Raw genomic sequence first — 20,159 nt, 5'->3', positions numbered from 1 at the left:
TTGAACTTCTAGAATGAAACAAGAATAATACAAAGCCCGTGAATGAGATTTGTAAATCTTCCTTATAGTCCAAAAATGCAAATAAAACACGTGAAATCATAGTGTTGTTTCGTGAGCTCTCAATCCTAAACCAAAAATACTGTATGACCAAAATATAATATATATATATATATATATATATATATATATATATATGTTATCACCTCCTCACCACCACTCTCTTCTTTACTTCAATCCCCAAACATCACGTACGATTACCGCCTTCTAGCGACACCAATCGGTCACCACGTACCCCATCACCCTTTCCTCTTCCTCTCGACACCCCCCACATGAATATACAAATACATATATATATATATATATATATATATATAGTTACGATACTTACCATTCCAAAGCTCACCGTCGGGTCATCACCACCTCACGCCACCCCTTTGTAACCATCAAACATCGCGACCATCATATACAAGTAACAACAGCCGGCCACCACCCCTCAACATCCCTCACGTCTCTCCCTTTCTCTCTCGTTGTTGCTACAACTCACCACCACCTTTATATATAACCAACACAGCCGACCGGTTATAACACGAACAGGTGGTGTCATAGATGTTGTATGAAGGGGGTAGCCGTGGAGTGGTGGTGAACAGTTTGTGGGGTGGTGGTGAACCGTGGGGTGTTGGAAGCTAGGTGGTGGTCGTATGATGAAAATCAAAGGTGGGGATGGTTTGTATGGTGTTTGAAGGTGATCAACTTTTGTTAGGATTCGTGCGGAAATGAATTTTGAGAAGTTTGGTGGTGGTTTCGTGGTCTAATTCGAAGAAATGAGTGAGATATCGACATTCCAAGTTTTCTGGCAAATTTTCCGGCCACTCAGCCGGAGAAGATGAAGTTTTCCGACAACAGAAAAGTAATTTTCATTTTTCGTCCCTGTACTTTTAATTTTTTGCACTTTCAGTCCCTCACGTGTTTTGCACGTAACCTACTTAACGGCTGAAACTTAACGATGTTTGGTGAGGGACGGTTATTGAAAAAATTGGCCAACTTTAGGGTCAAAATTGTAATTTTTAAACTTTAGAGATGAAAAGTGAAAAACGTGCCAACTTCAGGGACGAAAAGTGTAATTTACTCTATTTTTTAAGAAGAGCTTATGAATTTCATAGATATCCAACACTATTGTAGTGGTAATAAAACTTAGGTTGATTAATTGTTATTTATAATAAAATTTAAAAATAAATTTGGATTTATTTATGTATTTGCATTGTATTATCAAATCTCTAAACTTGATTTAGACTCGTATTAAATATACCAGATATTTATTAAAATTTTAAAATAAAAATGAATTACTAAATATAATAAACAAAAATTATAACTTCAAATATAAAAATATAATAAAAAAAAACATAATAATTTAATGCAAAGAATATGATTACAAGAATATAATACTGAAAAATTAAACAAGTAAACAATAAAATTCCATCCAAAATGTTCAAATGAACGTCAAATTTCTCATTTTACTATTGAGAAAGACTGACAAGATATAAGTTCTTTGAATTTAAGTTCAAACTCTACAAACCGCATTTTTGATATAAAATTTCTGACTACATTTCATAACATTTGTTACTAAATTTTGTTACGAATCTATTAGTGAGCAGAGATTAATAATCTTTTGAGAAGAGCACTAGGGTGAAACAAATGCATCATATTATTCGGTATGTGAGATTTGGCCGAATCCATTGTTATTTTTGTAATGTTACCATGACAATGTTTTTATTAGTTATTAAAACTTTCTTGCTTGGCTTTTGTTCTATATCATATGAAAGTTTTATGGGTACGAAAAATTCACAGGAAATTCTGTGGACAAACATCTTTCCTTAATTGCTAACTTAGATATCATCTTTCCGTTAAGGCGTAAATCCACATAGGGGTGTTTGGGGTTGTGGTTTAAAAAAAGATTTGGCTGCATTTTCTCTATGAGAATGAAGATAATCACTTTTGTGCCAAACACTTTTTACACATTTGGATGTATCAGTTATTACAATATTTAGATGATAAAAGTAATATATACAATGCTTTCAAAATGATTGAAATTCAAACTAGACGGGTACAATATTTAGTTTTTACCATCAAATACTAAAAAGTAAAAAGTTGGATATTAAACCAAAGGTATTAAGCTTTACAAAAGGTGCCATATACAAAAGGAGGCCTAAAATTTCATCAGAAACTGACAATGCTTTAGATTGATGTCAGAGTCCGATTTTAAGTTTAAATCACTACAAAGCAACACTAACTTGCTGACTTGTTACAGTTAGTTCCTTTTCAGTGTAAGCACTATCTTTACCTGTGCAAAATTTCAATCTATCAATCAAATTTCTTGATATCCATGAATCTCCTATCCCACTCCTGTGAATCATACTCTTGTTCAAGAACGTCTTTTTCAGTAGTGTAAACAATCTGATCATCGCCAATTACAGTCCTCTCAGACATGTTTCGAGCACTGAGAATCTGTGTACATCATACAGGAGTGAGTGAATAATGCCGAAATCCAAAGAAACAGAACTTAGAAAATAATGTCAAATTCAGATTCCAAAATATGCATAACATCATAATTATTTAACGGATCAGTGAGTAGAACAAGTAGCACGATAGGCGGGTTAGTTAACGGGTCAAAAAGAGTTCAGGTTCAGGTGACTTTCTGATATCGCAGAGGTGGATTGGGTAGACTAGTTATCACATTTTCTGCCCAGACATAAACTTTTTTATTGAGAAAAGGTCATATGCATTAACAAAATACACCTTGAGTGACGTTTAACCCGTTCAAGGTTCATCCAATCTGGCATCTTCCTCCATGTAGCTACATGGTTTGGTATGACCCGTTTGAGATAAAACACTTCCCCTATCGACCCTTTCACAAGTAAATGAAATTATATGGCATCTCTACATGCGATGATCAGTAGATACTCCAATCAAAGCATAAAATTTTTGACCCCATGATTAATTGATCATGAATAATTGGCTCATACCTTTCGCCTGAGAGAGACATCTGCCAATTCAAGTGCTCTTGCACGCAGCTCTCTAGCTCTGTTCCGCTTTTCTATTTCAACATTTGTTTTTCGAATAAAATACCATCGTACCAAAGGTATAACAAAAAAGGAGGCAGCATAGATCTGTGCAAGTTCATCATGATAAGCAGTTAGTATGGTTAAAATGTAATATTGTATTAGAGTTTAAAACTATAAGATGTTTGACTCTTTTTTATACTAGAAAATCAGTTCAATATCACACAGATTTAATATCGGCCTTTGTGAATTGGTAAAACTAACTATAGTTAGTTGTTGCCAAAGTTACATCTTGGAAAAAAAATGGAGCATTCTATACAGGTGGTAAGAAACAGGTGAGTTGGGTAACAGATCATAACGGTAATTAAAAGCTTCTAGTTGGGTTGACCTGCCAACACTTTTATAAACAAGTGAGGCTATTACTATATTATATAAGAGTACAAAAAAGAGTATAAGCATTTAGAGTAGTCTACAAGAGACTGTAAACACTTGATATGCTTTGGGGACTATTGAATAGTTTCCATTTGGCAACAAAATTTATTTACCCCTTTGACACGTGTACAACAAAACACAATCCATGTTAAATTATATATAAATGGGTTGAGAATATTGTCACATACCTGAAGAAGAGGGAAGATTTTAATTACAAATGAAATGAATCCGTTTGGTTCGGTGATCGTCAAATCCCTTGAAATACAGTCATAGAGAAATAGTTAGAGACTTGAAGAAGAATTATGGATATTATATAAGATTTATTTTGAACGTACTTTAGCATGGCACCAAGAACAATCACCCCAAAGAGATTAAGTCCGCCCAAACCACCAACCACAGTCATCTCTGAATCGCTAATTTTGCTGCATGATGAGAACCAACAAATGTCAAAAGGCTAGATGAAACAAAATAATACTGGTGGCAATTTAAAAACCCATTTACTTACGAACAAGTCAACTGGGATTATGTTTTATCTCAAACAGGTGAAATAAAAAAAAACTTAGCTCCTAAATCAGTTTACTCAAAAGAATTTGATTATTATTCTAATAATATTGTTTTTGTTATTATAACTATTAACTAACACATTCATTATCCTACAAAAGGACAAAATAGTGTTTGCGTGTCAAGCCAACCTGACCAGGCTGTTTCAACCAGTACATAAATGATTGTTTTCAAATTGAAACCTTTTCCATACGTTAACCAACCCGCCCAGCTTGCAACTAAGCCACCTCTACAAAATATGGAAGTTATTAAATAATAATACATTATAAGACCTGAAAGTCCATTTTTTTTCCTTTATGAAATTAGTGCCTCCAACCCGTTCACTAAACTGTCTACCCAACTCTTTCTTTTTATCCCTCTCCGAAGCAGCTGTACGTTGAAGTGATGGAAAGCGATACAAGATATTCCCCTGAGCAAAGAGATGAGACTTAGACCAGCAATAAAACAATTCTAAAAATCTTACTGTAATATTAATCCATAAAACCTACAGAATCATTAATTTATTGAAAATTAGACATTTGATATGATATAATTATTGTAATCAAGGTTGACCCACTAGACTTAAGAAAACATACACAATTAAACGAATATAAGTTGAATGGCACAGTCGTACATGACATTCTGTTTATTTTAAAATTCAAACGAAATTCAATTAAATGATTATTCAAACATACCTCTTCATCCACTTGTGGTTGACCATTGAAACGCAGAAGAACAGGTAATATGTATGAGTCATCATCCTGTAGCAAAATTAATCAAATAATTTAATTAAAATGGAAAAGCTTGAATAATTTGCATATAACAACCCTATGACATATAGCTTGATAAATAACCAACAAATAAGTTTGTACTTTTTGATTTAAACAGAAATTAATGTCACAAAATTGATAAAAATGAAGAAGTTAGATTATTACTGAAATTATATAAAAATTTATACTCAATCATACGAGTCAGTTTGTACTTTCAGCAAAAGGTGTTTCGGGTCAACCTGACTCGTATGATTGTAAGTACTATCCCATTCAATTCAGCACCAAGCACATTATATTTTTTCTGTTTGATTATTCCTATAGTTTAATAAAAGCTGTACCGTCCTCTGTGCAGTTTCTACATCAAGATATGGAGTAAGTTCCTCTGCTGTAACAACACCGCCATTTGATCCAATGTACTGACCAATCTGAAATAATGTGATAATATACTGTTATTAGATTACCGGTATAAGATACAAGCATGAAAAATTAAAATCAAAATACAGAAGTACATAATAGAAGAAAAAGATAAACCTTATACAGTAATGCAAAACTGTGAAGCACAACCAAGATATACATATAGGCTACATCAAAGAGTTCAAAGACAAATCATTAAAAGCAATTGACAACTATGTTAGAGCTCACTTATTACCAGCTTCCACCTTGCTTCTTCAATACTTTCATTTGGATCACCATCACCAAACACAAAAGAAAAGACCTACAAAACATTCAATTAATATACTAGTTGATTGTTTACAGCAGCAAATAATTAGCATACAAAATTACTATTCTGAGCTTACAGGTTCAATGAAACTCATTCCACTATTTCCATATCGATCTCGCTGCCTTCGATGATAATATGGATCCCAATACCTAAAAAAGAAGTACTACTTTCATAACACTTTTCCTTGACATGCTTTTCTATACTTAACATGAACAGATATTACAAACAGGTAGATATCAAAAAACTTACCAGAACAACTCAGATCGACTAGGATACAAATCGAGTAGTGAACCAAAAGAAATTCCTCTGCTTCTCTTCCGATCATCTTTATCACTGTAATTATCAGAAATATGTAAACCGTCTACATAGAAAATCTACAAATAAACTATTTTACCTAATTCTGATATGAAATAAGAACTAATTACTAAAATCAAAAACATATGAAGAGTATAACCAATCACCTACAACTTGTGAGAATAGCAATGATTGCAGTAAAAACAATAAGAATGGAAGCAATTAATGCTGTTCCAAAGGTAACTCTGACCAAGTATTCAGCAACAGACTGAAAAAAATCACATTTAGATTCAAATTATAAGGGATTTGGACCTCATATTGATACTTTATTAGCATCACATGCAAACAACACTTAAGAGATCAGACTATATACCTTTGTCTTCTCAAGATAAGGCTCTGTTCTTATCCAAAGTGACCTAGCTGCAAGCTTTGAACGATAATCTTTTGTAAACACATAAAGAACATCACCTTTATCTGAAACCTGCTTAAATGATACTGAAAGTTATTGTGCTTACTACATCATGAGAAAACTTCAATGAGCAACCTAGATGATATCTCCATGTATGTATGTTTCAGTAACAAACTTAACCTTAACAAATGTTTAGCATGTCAAAAAAGAAAAAAACTTTATTTCACTGAGGAGAACAAAGAATGTGCATACAGATATAACCCAAAAGTGACAATCTTCATGAAGCTAACAATCCACTACATATATCCCAACATCGCCATGAAATGTTTTCAGATGTTCAGTGTTAATTGCAACATGTAGGCTAACATTGTCTATTTTCCCCCTAGGAAGCTAGGAAAATAAGACATGGTCCAGTGTTACTCAGCCAAAGATCATAGAATTCAAGTCTCATAACATAAGTAACACCATTCCACAAACGAAAGAAACATGCTAACCTTGTGTATTTTCCCTCAAAGCAATTATTAGGGAAGCATGTACGATGTTTGGCATAGTTGAAACCTTTAACGAATATTAATCATTACTATTTAATATTTATACCCAACTAGCATTGCAATGTTGATGGAACAGAGACGTAACAACTAAAACAGATGCAGCACGGAGTCGGCTCAAAATAAGGATTTCTTAGGCCCTCCCTATCCTGACGCCGTCATCACCACGTCTTGACTGCCACGTCAGCTTTCTCTGTCCAAGACACAACCAAGAACTACCCCCTCCCTATCATACCCTCATCATCACCTTATCCTATTAAAATATTATAAACCCCCACACACATACACTCTCTCTCTCTCTCTTCATCCCTACATAAAAGATAAATAAAATCATACACAGATAAATTGCCTTCAGGCCCGCTTTTGCTCGTCCAACGCTTTCTAAAACATGCCAACTTAAGATAAGATGAGTAAAATGATGAGATCCTTCCTACCATGTCCTCGTCATAGATGATGAAGGGGTTATGACATCCCCTTAGGGGGGGCCTTAAAAAACGTAAAAGTCTTTAAATCCAAAAACAAATCATTAGAACCAACTCTGACCTAAGTTACAATCCTGGCTAAAAGAGACATGAAGTTGACTCTTCTTCAACTTAACGAAAACAAGAACCAAAACTATAAGGGGCCATTACAATCTATTATTTCTGTTTCCTATTGACACGATGTCTGGGATTGTATTTCGGGAGATATTGTCCGATTATAGCGTTTGCAAAACGCATAAAATCAGAATTTTAATGTTTAATCCCAAGCACACGTGGTTCGAGCTCCGCATACCGAGCAATTGTGGTGTCTCGAATGCTAACTACTAACAAATAACTCGCTCTTAAAAAACAAAATCATAGTATCCAAATTTCAGAAACATTATGAACACATTTCCCCACACGGAACAAACACATAATAAATTAAATCATACAAAATTAAAAAAAAATAAATAAAAAATAACTGTATGTATATATACCTGTAAAAAGCCATTAGTATCAGCAGCAATTGCCTGTAAGGCTTTCTGAGCTTCAGTCAACTTAATCCCAGCCTTACTTGCCACGTCACCAACAGTCACTCTCCTTCCATAACTATCTACAGCTTCCATCGTCCGTTTCCGTACATCCGTCGCTAACTTATCGCTCTCGATTATCCTCCCGTAACTAACCCTATCTTCCACATCAAAACTAGCCCTAATTTCCGTACAGAAATTCCTAACATTAGTTATATAATAAGACTGTTTGGATGTTAGTTTCAGAGATTTAGTGGTCCGAGAAATGTGGTGATTTTGAAGCTTAATTGTTGATTTGGCGGGAAGGTTTAAAGTGTAGTGATAGTAGGGTTTAAGTGTGATTTTGAAGCATGTTGAAATTGATGCCATTTTTTTAAAAAGAAGGTAATTTTGATTTTACTGGTTTTGAGGGAGTTAAAAAGGATGACATGATGGGGGTGATTTTAGGTATTTTATTGTGATGAATTGGGACAAGCGGATGATGATCAGGAACTAGATATTATTTTCGTAAAAAAAATTATTATATAATAAAGTAAACTTTTTTTTAATAATATATAAGATCCATCCATTTTATGCCCCTTGCCATTTTGCAAATTTCATTGTAATTTTTTCATTGTGATTTTGACCGTTTATTACGATTTTGGTAGTTATATTGTGAAAATCTAAAAAACTAAGTTAAATTGATATAATTTTTTAAAAAAATTGGCTACTTATGGTTTATACTATCAATCTGGATATCATTCTCGATATAAATAACTTAGTCTTAGATCAAGTCGCCAGCTGGGGTCCTCTTTGGAGAAACTGGCAGAAGGGATGTTGACTTGGAGAACTAGGATCGAATATTGATTCCCCATGATTTTGGACATTTACTTCTTGAGTGTATGGGCATCCGTGTTATCATTCCTGTTCTACAGGAGTGTGCGGGTTCCAACTTCCAGCATACTACCCACATTAACATCTTACACTTTCGGTTCAAAAAAAAAAAACTACTTATATATTGCCACCTGATATGATGACAACTAGGAGAGGTAATCGACAACCTCCCGAACACATTGATATGGTCAAATTGTCATTATTAACATTGTGATAACGATTCATTAGTAGACAACTACAGTTTTACCTATTTGACTTGTTAACACTAAAACATAACCAAAAGTGACCCATTCACATAAACGGGTTGGAAACGTACCTGAAAAAAAAGAAGTATTTTAGATACAAATGAAATGAATCCGTTAGGTTGTATCGTCACATCACTTCAAATACAGTCACACGCAACAAGTTAGAGAATTTAAGAGGTATACTTATGAGTATTGCTAATTGTTATAAACGTACTTCAAGATAGAACGAAGAAGAAGCACCCCAAACAGATTAAATCCGGCCAAACCACAAACTAGGACCCTCTGTTTGATGCTTGTTTTACTGCATGATGAGTTGATGAAAGCACAATATTAGAGATAGAAACTTTGGCTATATTTATGAACTGGTCGATTTGGATTGTATATTTTATCTGAAATGGTTAATTAGAATAAATAACTACAAAAGAACTTGTCACAAGAAACCTATTTTGTATGCATACAAGTATCCAACCTCCTAAATCCTTATACACAAAGATTCAGACTTCAGTATATCATTGTACAAACTTTTCTTTTTCTATTAAATAACCAACACATTAATAATATAACTAAAGGACAAAAAAGTGTTTGCGGGTTTAACCCAACCTACCTGGACCATTTCATTCAGTGCTAATAAATGACCCATTTTAGACGTTATACAACCTACAAGACCCATCCATCTCATCAACATTACAAAGTACTGAAACAATTAAGAAAGTCACAAGACCTGAGATCCCATTTTCTTTCCTTAAAGAACTTATCGGCCCCTCCAACATGTTCACTAAATTTCCCCTCCAAGTATTCCTTTCTACCACTTATTTCTGAAGCAGCTGCACGTTGAAGAGATGGAAACCAATAATAGATGTTCCCCTGGTATAGATTTAAACAAAAACAAAACACTTAAGATAATCTAACGTCTACTGACGGAAGGTGGCCATTTCAACCCGTATTTTATGTCTGATATCTTTGAATCACAATGGTAAATAACTTACATATTACTGTAGTACAGATGAAAATGGCCAAGTGGGTTGAAATTTGTCAAAGTTGATTTCCCAATGCGTAAAACCTGTTAACTCATTTTATTCAAAAACCATACTTTTCTTATATTAACGGGTGACCGGAGTGAGATCCAGTTCAGGGTACTTGGGGAAGTAGAGCCTTTGGCTCCTATGTACGCAGCCTAAATGATATTCATAATAGCCAAAAAAATTTTTTGAAAACAAGTGTTTCAAGTCACCGCACCCATTACCCAACCCGCCTATATTGCCACCTCTGCTAGAAATCAATAATTGACAGAAAAATACAGTCTTCCCAACTCAAGCAAGGTACATCTTCATCAACTTGTGGCTGACCATCAAAGCGCAGAACAGGTAATATGCAAGAGTCGTCATCCTGTGGTAAAATCGAAAACAAATTTAACTATTTAAGGGTTGATGCTTTCAAAAAGCAGGTCATAACCTATGTCCTAGGAAAGGTCATAATTTTCTTTGAATCTTCTACATCAAGATATGGAGTAAGTTCCTACACCACCATGTGATCCAATGTACTGACCAATCTGCAGAGATGGAGTTAATATTATGAGTATTAATTACGGAAGAGTCGTTAAAAAGCCTCAAAAGAAAACCAAGATAAAATACATATTAGGAAAAAAAGTATTGAGAACAATGGACCATTCAACTAGTGGCTGAATTATTACCGACTTCCACCTCTCTTCTTCAACATCTGCACTTGGATCACCATCACCAAACATAAATGAAAAGACCTACAAATGATTGATAACTTGTACTAGTTCAGTGTCTACACCAGTAAACAATTGGCATTAATGAAATACAAAACTACAATATTTGTCTTACAGATTCAATGAAATTCATTTCCTTGTCTTTCTTTTGAACTTCCTGCCGACTGTAGTAATATAACTTGAACAAGAGGTACAATATTTGAAATAAATAGAAAAAGAATTGTGAACAGAATATTACCAAGAAACGTTGAAGAACGGTGTCTCCAACACCGGACTTATTTGAAACGCAGCCATGTCATACAAGACCGGTGTTGAAGAAACCGGGCTTGGATGATTTGTACAAAGCCGGTGTTCTCAACACCGGACTTCCTATGTTTGTAAATTTTCAGTTCAAGTTTCCTATAAACACCACAAAGCTTGAAAAAGTTCCGATCCGTACAAAAAATTCCTGTAATAAGTACTATCACTGATGTCTCCACTAGCACTGTCATTATCAATAATTTTTGTAAACATTGATCTAACCCTTATAGATGATAAGATCACAGTGATTAAGAGTGTATAAAGAAAAGAAACGATTACCAAAGACCTAAGATGATAACGATGATTGCTGTCATAACAATGACAACGGAAGCAATAAATGTTGCTCCAAAAGTAACCTTAGCCAAGAATTCAGCAGCAGACTGTACAATCACATTTAGATTGTGATAAGCATTAGGCCTCGTGTTGATCCCAAAAATCAAGAATAACATCACATATATAGATACTTTAGGGAGGGTTTGAATTTGCGTTCTGCGACATCTTTATTTATTTGTTTTTTGTTCAATTTATCTACACTATATCCTAAAATAAACGAAAACTAAATACTACTTAGTTAACTGATTATTACTATTTTAAACAACACATACAACACACTACCATAGATATTCGGATATATTATATACCTTTACCTTGTTGAGATATTGTTCCCCTTTTATCCGAAGTGACTTGGATGCAAGCTTTGAACGATAATCTTCCGGAAAGACATAAAGAACATCACCTTCATCTGAAACCTGTTGACACAATTATGATCCACATTTTTCACCAATCAAATCCAACATGTTATGCAAGCGTATCATATTAAATCATAAAAACATCAGCAAATCATTAGTGACCAAACAAATACATATGAGCATACAAACTACGCAGGAATGTATCCAACTATACACGTTTTGTTAGTGAATATATTGGAGTTCCGATTATTACGTTTTGATGTAACAAACTTCCAGTTTGACGGTACTATGTCTATATGTAGCCGACCTCTTACTTGTAAACCATTGATGTGGGATGGGTTTTATGACATGGAAACTTATATATAATGATTTAAAAAGTACATACAAACACATCACAAACCGGCATGGTAGCCATTACACCAATGCCACCAAAGTGCAATATTATGCACTCTTATTCTCATACCCACAAATCAAACACCCCCTAAATTTTCAAGTTCAATACAGACTATAACAAAACATGTATAGTTAGACAAATTTTTATGTAATTTAGCGAATAAATATTAACCTCCAAAAAACCATCCGTATCAGCAGTAAGTGCCTGTAAAGCCTTGTGAGCATCATGCAACTTAATCCCAGCCATACTTGCTACGTCACCAACAGTGACTCTTCGTCCACACGCATCAACAGCATCCATCACCAGCTTCCTTAAATCCACCGGTAACTTATCACTCTCTATTCTCCTCACCGGACTAAGTGTCTCTTTCCACGGCCAATCAAAACCGCCAGCTCTTAATTTAGTCACATAACTTCTACTGTTATTATACTGTGTACCATTTTTTAAAAATTGCTTATGGAAAATGGTGTTGTTATTATGTGTTGTAAGACACAAAGGATTGTAAAATTGGCGGGAAGGTTTGACTGAAAAGATTAATGAGGGTTTTAAATAGGGTTTATTAGTACTATTTTTGTTGGGGGTTATTGTTAAGCAGGTAGAAATTGATGCCATTAACCGTCAGTGATTTAAACTTTGAAACAGTAAAAGCGTGAATTTGCAGATAAATGAGAACTCAAAATATATATAAATGATTGTTATTATGATAATTAAGATGTATTAGGTTTTTGGTATCCGAAAAAAGATTATCATTATAAAAAAAAATAATTATATTATAGTTTTATTTACATATGGGATATGACTTAATTAAAAAAACCAATAAGCAGGACAATTAATTTTTTTAATGATAAAGTAAGCAAAAAGATGTACCTAATGCAAAGAGTTCATCCCTATAAATTTGGAAGATTTTGCTAATTCACAGTAAGATGTTATAAATAAAAATAATCATGAAATGACAATTTTATACTCCAAAACTATGAACCTTCTATAAAAAATTCAATACAAAGGTATATGATATGAATTACAACACATGAAATGACATTTGAGAAGGATTTTTTGGAGATGAAAACAATCCCACTAAGATCTCGATCTCACAACCTTGCTTCACATTATACATACGAGATACACCTATTCATCTGTATACTTCACTTTTCTTTTAACAATTGTAATCCGTATAAATAATCATCGATTAATCAGACTTCTCGATTTCTTTAAATCTCCTATCCCACTCCTGTGTGTCATAATCTTGTTCAAATATGTCTCTTTCTGTAGTGTACACGATCCGATCCTGGCCAATCGTTGTTCTCTGAGACAAGTCCCGCGCACTAAGAATCTGTATGATTATACATAAGTCACATTAATAATGCTAAAGAAGTTCTCTAAGATTTGAATATGGAAATAAAAACCCTATTCCACTGATATGCACAGCAGAAAAATATTGAACCATCATCAAAGGTTGGTAACTAGCATCTACGTGGCAACATGGTCAGTTGGGTAATGTGACAAAATGGGTTCTGGTTTAGACGGGCAAAACATGCCATTCGCGAGGTTAGATTGACCTGGGCACACTTTTTTTTTTCCATATTTTTTTTACTTTATGCACGAGTAAGGTGCTAGTTTTGATTACAAAAGCAATATTATTTAAATCACTGAAACATTGAATAAATATTAATGAGGTGGTATGCATTAAAAATGGACTTTGGGGGCTTTCAAGTTTCAACCCAATCAACCCGTTTCCCTTTTAGCTTAGTTGGCATGGCCCATTTTACCCATTAGAGATTATGAACAAAGAAAATCGACTCATTCATAAATAGCTAGGCCGAGCTCAATATGTGATGATAACTAACTGCTCCAATGAAAGCATCGAATATTACAACCATCATTGTCTAGAATAATGAACCAATTATGGAATTCTAGCCAAATAAAGTCAACATATTGAATATATCCTTCAGACATACCTTTCGTCTGAGGGAAACATCTGGCATCTCAAGTGCTCGTGCCCGCTGCTCTCTAGCTCGATTCCTTTTGTCTATTTTGGCATTTGTTCTTTGAGTAATGAACCATCGGACCAAAGGTATAGCGAAGAACGAGGCAGCATAGATCTGTTCAGTTCATTGTAGTAAGATAAATAAGATTCAAGAACTTGCAGTAAATCCATGGAAGCAAGTTTGAATTCTCAATACAAGAGAATCAGTTCAATTCTCAATACAAGAGAATCAGTTCAATAACACACGTAACTTTAACATTGGTCATGTAGAGCTACAGAACTGGGAATGACAGCAAACAGTTCCATAGATCACAATACCAATTACCAACAAACACAAGAAGACATATTTATTATGTAATTGGTGTTCCTGGTATAGAACATGACATCTTGACAACCTTAACCGAGAAACATGATGGTCAACTGTCACTACAACAGCTAGATTTTGCGACAACTGGATCAGCAAGGTTCTAAATTGACACGAGCACATTTCCAAGACAAGTTGCTTTGACACACCAACACTTTTTATCTTCTTTGTGGAAGTTCAAAAATAACTAATATATTAGATCCGTATACAGTAATGATTCAATTTATCTGAATAAAGTAACTTGAGAGGTAATCACTTGCGTGTTTTTCAAAACCATTAACCCGTTCCCCTTTTAGATACATTTTAATTTTTTATCTAATATGACCTAGTTACAATCAAACATAACTCAAGTTAACCCCTTAATCTAAATGGAATAGAATCCCAAGTAGTGCCCATGGAACATTAATGAAGTATATGGTACGTACCTGGAGAAGAGGAAATATATCAGATACAAATGAAATGAATCCGCTTGGAGAGACCGTCATATTCCTTAAATATAATCACCAAAAAGAGGTCAGCAAAGAGAAGAGGAAATTAAGGATAAAATTTTTGAAAATTAGGTTTAGTATGGACGCACTTCAACATGGTACCAAGAACAATCACCCCAAAGAGATTAAGCGCGCCCAAACCACCAACCATCGCCCTCTCCGTGTTGCTAATTTTACTGCATGGTGAGTAAAATTATGTCAAAAGGCTAGCTGCAAACAAGATATGGAAGGAATAGAGGCGGCAATTTCGATCATTTAATTTATGATTTGATTTGGGTTATTTTTTATCTTTAAAAGGTCTAATGGGTTAGAAGTAACATGAAATGAAACGTCAAAATGCCTGTTGTGACCTGTCAATTTCACCTCTACAAAATATGGAAGGAACTAAGCAAGTGAAGAAACCTGAAATCCCAATTTTTTTCTCTGAAGAACTTGTCGACTCCTCCCACCCATTCACTGAATTTTCTCCCAACGTATTCCTTCCTACCACTTCTTTGTGAAGCAGCTGTACGTTGAAGTGATGGAAACCGATAAAGGATGTTCCCCTAAACCAGATGACATTCAGATAAAGCTTAAAAATAACTATGAAAATTTAACTACTATGAATCAGTAGACTAATGTATACATAACCAATATGAAAAAAGATACAACAAAGATGAGAACTGATACAACAATGATGAAGATACTGTACTTATTACTGGTGCCCCTGGGTTGGGTAACGGGTCACAACGGGTAATATTTTAGTATAGTTTAATATGGGTCGGATCATAGGTCCAACCTACAAACACTCATCTTTTCTACTTTTCCCTATTTTATGGGGGAAGTGAATATGGTGTTGTCACACACTTACACACTCAACTTGGGTGAAAAACCCCTCACATACTATTTTTTTTATACATAAAAAACATGGGGGCTACATCATTTATTCATTTACAAAAAAATATCAAAAAATTAGTATAGTATGTGAGGGGTTTTTCACCCAAGTTGGGTGTGTGACAACACCATATTCACTTTTTCCTTTATATATAGTCGAAGTGTTAAATATATAGTCTAGCCAGGGTGAACCCTTTTACCCAAAAAAAATGTTACATATAATTATAAAATAGTGTTATTACAAAATGAATCTGAGCTTTTACAATAAAGTGATTTAGATGGTTTTATGCATCTGAATACATTTCAGATCATCTCCAACCTGTTTGCCCGACTTAACCATTTGGCCCCGTAAAGATAAAATATAACCCAAATCTCCCACTTTGTACATGAAATTTGGTTTTTTCATCTTTCATATGCAGACTGGCCATTTATCTAGCAACATACCTCTTCATCCACTTCTGGTTCACCATCAAAACGCAGCAGAACAGGTAATATGTACGAGTCATCATCCTGTGTAGAGGAAAGTGTATAAGCATGACGGCACTGTAATTACAAACTATTTCTAAAAAGAGTCTACACATTTTTTGTTAAAAAATAGTCGGAACTTTAACTAGTTTAGCATTACAGAAAAAACAGGATTTTATTGTAGAATCAAAAGCTTGCAAACTTCACATATAGGCATCCCTCGGTCTCTATAGCATGACAATACTTTTCCAAGAATGACTCAACATGGGATAAGTTTTTAGTGTACAGATAATGTCAAATAATTTCAGCTTCAGGAAAAGCAAGTAAAAATGATGATCATACAGGCAAAACTATGTTTAAGTAGTCTAAATGGTGTTTTCATCTAATTACATGATGATAACACATCAACAAACTTTATGATCCTTACAAGATGCAAATGGACTCAAATTTCTGTATCAATATGGAGTTCACCATTTATTTCATCATACATACAGTTGGATCTAAACAGGAAAATACAAAATAAAAATCCCTTCAGACATACAAGACTGAAACCACATTGACCAATTCACAAAACAAACATCCTATATACAAGAAACAACATACAGTTGGATCTTGGTAGCCTCCTAATAAACTCGATGACTAGTTATAAACAGCTACTTAAAATGAATGTCAGCCTGCAATATTTCTTAGTTCAGAATAGTTACTTGGGGGATAATGTTAACCATAGTGGCCATTTAAGCATCAAACGCAATGATTGATTCCCTCGTAGAACCGTAAGCTTTTCTAGATATAGGTTCCTCCTACCTTAAGATACCGCTTCTAATAATTTCTAAATATTAATAGAGGCCATACCGTCTTTTCTGCAGACTCTACATCAAGGTATGGAGCAAGTTCTTCGGCCGTAACAACTCCACCATTTGCCGCAATATACTGACCAATCTAAAATAGCATATGATAGATTATCAGATTGCCAATAAAATTACAATAGTATAAATTATACATACACAAGAAAGATATTTATGAAGATGGGCCATTTAGTGCAAACCCAAGATATACAATTATACATATATAGCTAGACAAAACATTGTAAGTAACGGACCACTAAACTAGTGCTCAAATATTACCAACTTCCACCTCTCTTCTTCAATACCTTCATTTGGATCACCATCACCAAACACAAATGAAAAGACCTACAAAAGATTGATAAATTGTACTAGTTCATTATCTACACCAGTAAAATATTTGCATAGGGAAACACAAATTTAACTTTTTTGGCTTACAGATTCAATGAAATTCATTCCATTATCTTCTTTTCGAACTCGCCTCCTCCTATAATAATATGGATCCCAATACCTAAACGAGAAGTTCAAAGAGTAAAGAAAAAGCGTATCTGCAAGACTTGAATAAGACATGCAATTATTGCCATAAAAGGAAAATGATATCTAATACGGTGATTGTATAATTCCTCCATATCAAGCCGTCCACACTCAGCATAACTGGATGTAAGATAAACTCTTATCATAACTGACGATACTATATATTTTAGCAATAATCATGTACTTGTAGTTATAAATTGAAGAACTAGATATATTTTATATAGACTTAACTAGTCAGAAAGATATCTAGCCTTTTTGACATGTTCCAGATATATAAACTTTATAAAATATTAACATTAAGATAGATCCATTTTAAAAACATTGATATAAACAGGAGTAAAAGAAGTTGTGTAAGAAATAATACCAAAACAAATCAGCTGGATTCATATAGAAAGAGAATCCTGAATCAAAAGATCTTCCTCTGCGTCTTCCTCGATTATCTTCTTCACTGTCATTAGCATCAACATTTTAACTACCTCGGTCAAAAACCAACGATGATAAAATATTTGACCCAACTCTTAGAAATGGCAAGAGCATATTGATCAAGAGCATAAAAAAAAACCATATTACCTACTACTTGAGAGAATAGCAATAATTGTTGTATAAACAATAACAATGGAAGCAATTAATGCTGTTCCAAAAGAAACCCTGATCAAGTATTCAGCACCGGACTGTAAAAAATTGTAGCTTTTTAGCATCATAATGATCCCTAAGTGTATCATATCAGATGTATAGTGCTTAGGACTGTTAGGGTTGGGATTATATACCTTTGCCTTCTCGATAACAGGTTCCGCTTTTATCCGAAATGACTTGGCTGCAAGTTTTGAACGATAATCTTTTGGAAACACATAAAGAACATCTCCTTCATCTGACACCTGCTTGACAAAATTATTTCAAAATGATTACAACCATCTCATCAAAAACTTTAATGAAAAATCTGATTATTTATCCATGTATCTTCATTTCAATGATAAACTCAACTTGGAAAAACACCCAGCATCATTATATAAGGCGACACAAAGTCTCATATTCGAAATCTCCCGAGTAAACACCTTGGAACAGCCGAGGAAAAGTCTGAAAACAGCCTCGGCAATACCAATTAGCCGTGTATATCACAACCAAAGACTCAACTCTCCCCGTTCAGGCTACCACTCTGTTTCTACTATTTAAAAAGATGCTATAAATGCACATTTCTTTTTTTTTACGAGTGTCGATCAAATATAACAACGAAGGGTCTAAATTATGTTAACCAACTGAGTTGGATCAAGTGGTTGGAGCCCTTGCCTCTGGAGACAGAGGTCAAGGCTTCAATCCTCGTGGCCAGCAAGGCTAAAGGTCCTTTACTACCTTTGGTAGAACCTGGAAGCAATTTCTCTCTACCTTGGTAGGGGTAAGGCTGTGTACATCTCAACCTACACCAAACACCGTCGAAGACGATATTGGGACCCAAAACCCGTGGAAGACAGCATTTGGGGTTACTTTACTTTTGTAGGGTCTAGACTTTAGACTACGTTGTCTTATCGCCTTATCGAATCCACGAGAGTCCCTCACCAAATAACTTGTAGCGGGAAAACCCCCTAATAGTCCGCCCAAAGGCACATTTCTTTTCTAATATACACTAGCATACACACACATGCACAATATGAGGCTGGGGCTGATAGGCACTTAAGTTGGGTGAAAAACCCCTCACAACCTTGTTTTAAACCATAAAAATCATGGGGGGCAAACATTTATTCAAAATAATAAAATATTGGTATGTGAGGGGTTTTCACCTTGGGATACTCATTTTTCTCTCTCTCTATATATAGGGATGGAAATATGAGGTTATTAGGTACCTAAGTTGGGTGAAAAACCCCTCACATACCTTTTTTAACCATAAAAATCATGGGGGGCAAACATTTATTCAAAATATTAAAATATTGGTATGTGATGGGTTTTTCGCCCAAGTTGGGTGGATAAAAGCCTCATACTCACTTTTCTCTCTCTCTATATGTGTGTATACATATATATATATATATGAACACACATACACACACATATATATACATATATACACATAATAAGGATAGATATACCTCTAAAAAGCCATCAGTGTCAGCAGCAAGTGCCTGCAAAGCTTTCTGAGCTTCAGTCAACTTAATCCCAGCCTTACTTGCCACGTCACCAACAGTCACTCTCCTTCCAGAACTATCTACAGCTTCCATCGTCCGCTTCCGTACATCCGCCGGCAACTTATCGGACTCAATTATCTTTCCCGGTCTAATTCCGGTCACCGGCGGTACATCAAATCCAGCCCTAATTTCACTCACATAATATCTTCTATTATTATTATTATTACTGTTCTGTTTACCTAGTTTAAGAAAGTGCTTATTATTATAAAAAATGTAATAATTATTATAATTGTGTGATTTTACAGAATAAAGGAAATGTTTTGACTTGTAATTAGGTGTAATTGTAAAGCATGTTGATATTGATGCCATAATAATTATTAATTTGAGGTGCTTGCCATGAGAAATTATTTGAAAAAAATGGTTTATTTTGGATGGAAATGAATGGGTTTAAGTTTGGATGGAGAGTAGTGAAGATAGATAGGATTGGTGGTGGAGACCAGTAAC

General features: G+C 34.4%; 2 protein-coding genes and 1 pseudogene across 2 annotated transcripts; all 3 read right to left on the bottom strand.

The window, feature by feature from the left end:
* Positions 1-2,104: 2,104 nt before the first annotated feature.
* Positions 2,105-8,262, bottom strand: LOC122582912 (uncharacterized protein At5g03900, chloroplastic-like). Its single transcript, XM_043755342.1, has 13 exons — positions 7,729-8,262; positions 6,187-6,294; positions 5,981-6,081; positions 5,769-5,852; positions 5,596-5,668; positions 5,448-5,513; positions 5,137-5,223; positions 4,724-4,789; positions 4,322-4,458; positions 3,824-3,910; positions 3,677-3,743; positions 3,021-3,164; positions 2,105-2,502 (listed from the first exon to the last, which is right to left on the bottom strand). The coding sequence occupies exons 1-13, from the start codon at positions 8,128-8,130 to the stop codon at positions 2,359-2,361; spliced, it is 1,566 nt and encodes a 521-aa protein (XP_043611277.1). The 5' UTR covers positions 8,131-8,262; the 3' UTR covers positions 2,105-2,358.
* Positions 8,263-8,925: 663 nt separating this feature from the next.
* Positions 8,926-12,606, bottom strand: LOC122581509 (annotated as a pseudogene).
* A 321-nt stretch (positions 12,607-12,927) lies between these two features.
* Positions 12,928-20,159, bottom strand: LOC122581657 (uncharacterized protein At5g03900, chloroplastic-like). Its single transcript, XM_043753903.1, has 13 exons — positions 19,620-20,159; positions 18,312-18,419; positions 18,115-18,215; positions 17,909-17,992; positions 17,449-17,521; positions 17,293-17,358; positions 17,021-17,107; positions 16,148-16,213; positions 15,233-15,375; positions 14,920-15,006; positions 14,768-14,831; positions 13,950-14,093; positions 12,928-13,324 (listed from the first exon to the last, which is right to left on the bottom strand). The coding sequence occupies exons 1-13, from the start codon at positions 20,022-20,024 to the stop codon at positions 13,181-13,183; spliced, it is 1,572 nt and encodes a 523-aa protein (XP_043609838.1). The 5' UTR covers positions 20,025-20,159; the 3' UTR covers positions 12,928-13,180.

Source organism: Erigeron canadensis, chromosome 9 (genome assembly GCF_010389155.1).
Source record: "Erigeron canadensis isolate Cc75 chromosome 9, C_canadensis_v1, whole genome shotgun sequence".
NCBI classification, from domain to species: Eukaryota; Viridiplantae; Streptophyta; class Magnoliopsida; order Asterales; family Asteraceae; genus Erigeron; species Erigeron canadensis.
This window is presented reverse-complemented; position numbering and strand designations above follow the sequence as displayed.